This window comes from Lactuca saligna, chromosome 1, assembly GCF_052625555.1.
Source record: "Lactuca saligna cultivar CGN05327 chromosome 1, ASM5262555v1, whole genome shotgun sequence".
In the NCBI taxonomy this organism is placed as follows: Eukaryota; Viridiplantae; Streptophyta; class Magnoliopsida; order Asterales; family Asteraceae; genus Lactuca; species Lactuca saligna.
The window spans coordinates 31,621,199-31,629,201 of record NC_136417.1 but is presented as its reverse complement, the minus strand read 5'-3'; the positions used below and the strand labels follow the sequence as shown (position 1 = coordinate 31,629,201).

At 36.5% G+C, this 8,003-nt stretch overlaps 1 protein-coding gene across 1 annotated transcript in view; it reads left to right on the top strand.

The window, feature by feature from the left end:
• Nucleotides 1-550: 550 nt before the first annotated feature.
• The window catches only part of LOC145031276 (pectinesterase-like), a 29,724-nt gene continuing 22,271 nt past the window's right edge, over nucleotides 551-8,003 (top strand). The window contains exon 1 of the mRNA XM_078979800.1: nucleotides 551-1,606. Coding sequence (XP_078835926.1) covers nucleotides 652-1,606 — 955 coding nt within the window. The 5' untranslated portion in view covers nucleotides 551-651. The remainder of the gene's footprint in view (nucleotides 1,607-8,003) is intronic.

Here is an 8,003-nt window from a genome sequence, read left to right as displayed (position 1 = left end):
TGAAAACTCGGAAGAATAGAAAATTATGGCTTTTTTACCATACTATATGGTTTTAAAAAATATATATCGTAGCATTAAAAAGGAAGTAATGTTGCAGACTTGCTTGCAGTTATGTGTACGTAGGCATGGAGGTTATCATTTGAAAAGAGCAAAAAACAAATGTCGGCCTAATTAATAAACCCCACACGGAAACATGGAGTTTTTCTGTTTTTGATAATTTAACAGAGCTAGCTAACTTTGATATTTATAACACATTCACAACTTCCATTAATTAATTAATAAAATGAGTATTAGCTTAATTACTTTTAATTGGATTAAAAATAGGTTCAACTGTAATCATATTAGTTTGCCTGCTTGGAACTCATTTCTTATTTTAGACTACTTTTATAATTGGTTCGAGTTTCTTGTTTGTGTCTTTGTGTTTACTCATGTTTTAGTGATATTTAGTTACAAAAAACTTATTCAGCACATGACTACCCTATTGACGGAGCAATTTTGACGTATCAATTACTTGTCGGCCTAATTAATAAATCCCATCTTCTTTCTACTCTATTAGCTTATTATTTCCACTCACCACCCGATTGCATGCATGCGTCTCCTCCTATTCTAATTTAGTGACCACAGTACGCGATCACACAAGTAGTCGTCACTATGTTCATCTCCAGCAACAAAAAAACCACAGTATTTTTACTTCTCTTTGCTTCCCTCCTTCTAACTTCTCACATCCATGGAACTCATCTTCCAGATTCCGACATCATCAAATCCTCGTGTGCCACCACATTATACCCTGACATATGCTATTCCACCCTCTCCACAACCAAAAACCCTGCAACTAACAAGGATGTAATCCAACATGCAATCAATAAAACAAAAGAGATAATCCAAGGAAACTTCAACAGCATAAAGAAGCTCACAGCCACTGGCAATCTCACTAATCGCGGCAAGTTGGCTCTCCATGACTGCCTAGAGATGGTATCCGGAACTTTAGAAGATCTCGACAGGGTGATCAGCGAACTCAAGGAGTATCCAACCAAGAAATCCCTAAGACAACATGCCGACGACCTCAAAACCCTCATGAGCACCGCCATCACCAACAAGGAAGCCTGCTTGGACGGCCTCTCCTATGATGCAGACTGCCGGAGACTGCGCGAATCAATCATTGAAGGTCAGGATTTGGGAGGAAAGATGTGTAGCAATGTGCTGGGTATGATCACGAACATGACGGACACAGATATGGCCAATTATAAGGCAGATTCGAATGCACGAAAGCTGACGGAGAAAAAGGTTGTGAAGTGGCCGGAGTGGTTGTCGAGGAGAGATAGGAAATTGTTACAGGTATGGCCGATAGGACCGACGCCAAACGCGATTGTGTCGAAGAATGGTAAGGGAAAGTACACAACAGTGGCGGCGGCCGTGGCAGCAGCGCCGGCGAAGAGCAAGAACAGGTACGTGATAAAGATATTGGCAGGGGTGTACAGGGAGAATGTTGAAATTCCAAAAAACAAAACCAACATAATGTTTATCGGGGAGGACAAAAATACAACAATTATTACCGGGAATAAGAGCGTCACGGGCGGAAGCACTACTTGGCTCTCCGCAACCGTAGGTTAGTGTACACTTATATAGTTATATATTTTTTTGGAAGTGTGTGTTTTTCTTCTATAGAAAAGTGATTCATACTTCTAACATATTTCAACTAAGCGATTCATATTTAAAAAGTTTTCAAGAAAAATATTACATATATTAAAAAAAGTTTCAAGCATTTTACTATATTAATAACAAAAAAAAAAAAAAAAAAAAAAATTGCAAGGCAAAATTAATTTTAAAAACAACCAAATATATTTTTTTAAACACAACCAAATGACTTCTAATCTAGTGGTATATGATATGTATTAAGTGATATTCTTTCTCTTTAAAGTTAAAAGAATAGTCTAATGGTATATATATATATATATATATATATATATATTGTGCGTCATGTAATTGATATGAATATAAATTTCTTTATTATTTAGGGGTATGCATCAAAACTGAAATGCACCAAAAACCCATGATAAAAGAAAATTGGATTTTGATTTGAAAAAGTAATGAGTTTTCAGTGACTAGATGTAAACAAAGTTGAAAGTTCGTTACATTTTCAAGTCATTATCTCATAAATAGTTCTGAATGTTATTAAGAATGAACACAAACGAATATCTAAGGTCACAAAAGTGAGTATGTTGTAATATTCGTATGATATACCTTTAGTATATAAGGTACAAAAACAACACTTAGAAATGCAGTAAGAGCGACTTTAATCTTATAGAAACTGAAGGAAAAAAATATTGTGATGGGTTCAAACATTTACTTGGGAATAGGTGACAAATTTCACTTTAAAGGGTAAAGATGGTTGTTGTAGATCATACAAGGAAGAGATAACATATAATAAAGAAGTATGAAGATAATTTGATGTTAGATTTGAATGAGGTTTTTCTCTTTACAACAACAAGATATTTGATTAAAGAGTATGGATGCATAAGATCATGGTTGTGTTGTTGTAAGTGAAAAACCTCGAAAAGTCATTTACTGCTCATGTACCGCTCCACGACCATGAGCTTATGCATACACACTCTCTAATCAAAGCTATTGTTGTTGTAAAGAGAAAAACACCATTCAAATCTAACATCACATTATCTTTATACTTCTTTATCATATGTTTTCTATTCTTCATACGATTTACAACGACTATCTCCACCCATTAAAATGAAGATTGTTGTCTATGTCTTGAGTAAATGTTTGAACCCACCACAATCTCTTTTTGTTTGGTTTCTATGTGATTGAGTAGCTCATATTGTATTTAGAAGTGTTGTTTTTTGTAACTTATACACTAAAGGTATATCACATGAATATTAAAACATACTCACTTATGTGACCTTAATATTCCGATTGTACTCATTCTTAATAATTAGAACCATTCATAAGATAATGACTTGAAATTGTAACGGACTTTCAATTGTGTTCATATTTAATCATTGAACTTTTTTGTGCGTGATTTATCTGGAATTATTTGAAATTGTTTATATTTTACCCTCATGACCGGTTACAACCGGTCATAAGCGTAAATTTTAAATACTTTCAAATAAATCAGGGATATATCAAATACAAATACAAAAAAAAAAAAAAAAAAAATTGTGATTAAATGTGAACAAAATTGAAAGTTCGTTATTCTTTTAAGTCATTATCCCAAATAAAAATTAAGAGTAAAAAATCAAACCTTTTAAAAACCAATTGTTTGGTTTTAATTTTTTAGAAAAAAAAATCATTTTATGTATATTTCTTTTTATTATCAACGTTTATATAGAAAAAACCATAAAGAACATAAAAATACAAACATCGGTAACTTCGTCTTGTCATTAGAACACATGACATTTTACTGACGGATACTGTCTTTTACACTAAAACCTATAACTACAGTGTAAATATATTCTTAACATTAAACATCTCCAACCTATTATATAAGAATAATATTCTTGGTATATTCATATCAATCTAAGTTTTATAATTTTACTAAAACAACTTCTATATTTATATTTATTAAGATTTTACAAACTCAATCCATAACTTTTTATTAATATAACTATATAAATTGTATTATTAAAAATCTATTACATTAATTACTTATTCATATATAATTAGTTATCGTATTATTGAAACAACTAGTTTATTAAATAAAAAAATAACATTTAATTCAAATAAAAATAAATACCATACATGCATTTTAAAAGTATTATACATACGCTTAAAAAATACTATATATTTATGTACTAAATGTTTCTCATAAGTGGTTAATAAGTTGATTTCGTAGATCGAAATGAGTGTAACACTTCAAAAATCACAATAAATTTAAAATTTTTAAAACTAACCATGAATCAATATTGTTTACAAAAAGAGTCATTGTTTCAAAAGTATTATTGCAAATCAGAGTTTTCGTAAGATCCGAAGATATAAAAATTGAAAGTTGTGTACGATCACGCCTTCGTCTTCCCACGATCCTCGGAAGTACCTGAAACCACATACTAAAAATGTAAGCCTAATCTTAGTGAGTTCCATCAAAATACCAACACACCACAACAACCAAGCATAAAGTATGAACAACCAGCCTAACTGGACCGCCTCGTAGGGCCTACAACCTATCTAGACCACTCTACGAGCCTTCGGCACGACTGGACCGCCTCGCATAGCCTACATCCTATCTGGTCGTCCCCAGGTGTCTTGGCCTACAACACAAAACAAGACGATGTCGACCCAACCCAACATGTCCACATATGCAACAAACAAACATAAACATAGAGCGAACAAATACAGATAATCATACGGATCTAATGAATAGCTAAAATTATCATATCACTATCCTGACTAGGATAAATAGTCTAGTGGGTCTGCCTTGGTGCCTTCGACCCACAGGTATAGTGAGGAAAACTCATATCACAGTCTGACAAATAGTTGAATAATACACTGCTCCAAATATCGGCTCTACAGGTCACATATTCAACAGATAGAGACCAAGGCTTAACTATATCTTGAAATACGCAAAATACTCTTAAGTGAAAGTTGATCAACCTGGTCAAAGTCAAAGTCAAAGTCAACGGGTCAAGGAGTGAGCTTGGTCCACTCAGCTGAGTACACAGGGCGTACTAAGCTCCTACCCTGGGCGTAATCCTGCCCTGACCAGATTCAGGACTTTAACCACGCACGTACGGCATATGTTGGGGTACGTACAGTGTACGCTAGGGTACACACATCGTACGCTCAGAATCTTCTTTTCTCAATAAGAGCTTAATGCATTAAGTTCTAACGTCTAAATTTTAGATCCAATGCCAAAATACCACTAAGAGTCATAAAGTTTCCAACTATATGACTTTGCATGTCCATTAAGTGCTTAATACACAAAATCCCAAGTTCTTAACACCTTAAGACCTTCTAAAGGATGCATGGAGAAAAACTAAGCATCAAGACCACATTTTTATGACTCAAAACCCCTCATTAGGTATGAAAGGATGAATAATTCGACTAAGAGCATGCCATGCTCAAGAATCATCCTAAGTGGTACCAAAAATGCCCTAAATGAAGAAACACCTAGATCTACAAGATAAGATGATAAAGTCATTAGCTTTTTACCTCTTGGAGGTTGCCAAGCAAATAATCTTATATCCAAGTTGCTTCCAAGATCGAAGTTCCTCTTACCACCTTCTTCTTCTTCAAGAATACCACAAAACACAAAGATAAGCTCAAGATGCACTCTTCTCACTTAGGGTTGGCTAAAGGGTCGTTTTCTCATATGGATGCTTAAATATGGACCAAACCCTAAAAATTAGGGTTTAAGGATTTACAATGTATGCCCTGCATCCGCGGTGTATACTTAGTGTACTAGGGTATTCCCCACTACACCTAGCGTACACAATGTATGCTTAGCGTACTAATCTCTTGGCTAAAATTACCAAAATGCCATTATGGCCCATTCTTGCAATTTTTCTCAATCCCAAAGGTCAAAATGCAATATACTTTCATACATAGAGTTAAAATTGAAAATACCTCATCATAAGGATGTTAAAATTCACCCCCACTTGAAGTAGACTTCGTCCTCGAAGTTGGCTGTCGCGAATAACTTTGGATAATGCTTCCGCATCTCCACCTCTGGCTCCCAGGTCCACTAAGAGCTTCTCTGATGTTGTCATTGAACCTTTACCAAAGGTACCTACTTGTTGTGTAGGATCTTCATCTTTCTCTCCACTATCGCTACCGGCCTTTAAATATAATTCAGGTGCTCATCGACCTGAATATCATCCAAAAGGACCACTACCTCATCATCCAACACATACTTACACCACTATAAAGCATAGAAAGTGTTGTGGATCTAACTGAGCTCACTTGGCAAATACAACTGGTAAGCCACCCTGGCGATCACACGGATTAGTGTAATATAATGGTGAGACATTCAGTATTACCATATTGCTGACCTAAAACTCCAAATCTGATCGGCATCGTTCGGCATAATTCTTCTGTAAACTCTGAGCGGTCTTCAATCTCTGGCTGATCTGATGGATAAACTTTGTGGTCTGGAGGAATACTTCATTCCTTCCCATGACTCTATGACCAATCTCCCCCCAACAAACTGGGGTACGACATCTCCGACCATACATGAGCTCAAACGCTGGGACACCAATGTTGGAGTGACAACCGTTGTTGTAGGAAAACTCCATAAGAGGTAGGTAGGAATTCAACCCCCACCAAAATCTATGACACAAGCTCGAAACATATCCTCAAGTGTCAGGATGGTCCACTCACTCTGGCTGTCGGTCTGCGGATGATAAGTAGTGTTGAAATGTAGCCTCATACCCAGTTCCTCGTGGAACTTCTGCTAGAATCAGGAAGTGAACCGAATATCAGAGTCTGATACTATGGAAACCGGAACCCCATGACGCACAACAATCTCCTAAACATACACATCAATGAATTTCTCAGCCGAGGAGCTCTCCCGGATGGCTAAAAAGTAGGCGTTCTTGGTCAATCGATCCACGGTGACCCAGATAACATCAAATTCCTTGGTAATCTTTGGTAACTTGGTGATAAAATCCATGTTGATCTATTCCTACTTTCACATGGGAACTTCCAAAGGCTGTAACTTGAAATACGGCACCTGATGCTCAGCCTTAACTGTAACGTTCCAAAATAAGACCCAAAAATTTCATTTTTGATTTAATAAAAACATTAATCCAAGATTCACATACAACCCCAAAAAATCAAAATGTGACAATACATCAAAACATATCAAAATCCGGAAAAAGGTGGTGTGTGCTCTGGAATCATCCTGGGTTCTTGCCTATCGATCCCGATGTACCTGAAACATAAACTGAAAACCATAAGAACATAACTTAGTGAATTCCCCAAAAATACCACATACCATACATAAATAAACACATATTGGGCCCCCACCCTACACCGGGCTCCACCCGCCATTAAGTCCCACCTGGCCTCGGGCCTCGCTCAGGATCGATCCCCGCTCGGTTTACAGATTTGTCAATCATCAAGCCTCTCCCAATACACATACAACATATAAACATATAATCATACTAACACATGCAATAATCACAAAGATAGTAACATACAATACAATCATCAGACCTCGTCAGGCATCGAGCCCCGCTCGGTATACATACCAACGCATACACATGCAAGAGTCACGTAGACATCTAGCATCCTATTATAATAAAGCATGGGTCGGCATCAGTGCCTTCGAACCGCTAAACACACAGAGGAAACTTACCTCGCACTGCTGAATCTCAGAGAAATATCATTGGCTGTTAGCCCACTAAAATCCCCATTCTATCACAAAATAACATCTAATTAATAATTGGATTCCGACTCACACTAAAATTCCAACCTAAGGTAGAAGACCTTTTGATGGCCCAAATTCCAAAAAGGCCAAATTCCAAAATAATCATCCAAGGCCCAAATATGGCCCAGTTTTTCCAAATTGGGCCTAAACCCTTCACGGGCCTTTAACCAAAGGTCCAATAAAATATCCATAGCCCAAAAATAATATTTTGATGGCCTAACAAGGCCCAAATCATCTAGTGTCCAAAAATGGCCCAACACCATGAGCCCAATCATTTTGAAGTCCGGCTATTGAGTACATGGGGCGTACTCAGCTCGTACGCTAAGTGTACTTGCTTAAGGGCTTGTACCCACAGCGTACTTGCTTGTACGCCTAACGTACTCCTCCCTTTCATCTAAATTTATCATTTAACTCTTAAACAGTTAAGACTTCACTCCAACACTTAGATCTAAATTCCTTATGGTGGTTTATCACGTAAAGTTGCAACTTTAGGTGCATGCATGGCTTAATGAGGCTTTAGAGCTCAAAAGATCTTAATAAATGACTTAACACATGCATGAGACCATAAATGCCATAAATATTGCATTTTTATGGACAAAGGGACCTAAAGGATCCTAGGTCTACCATC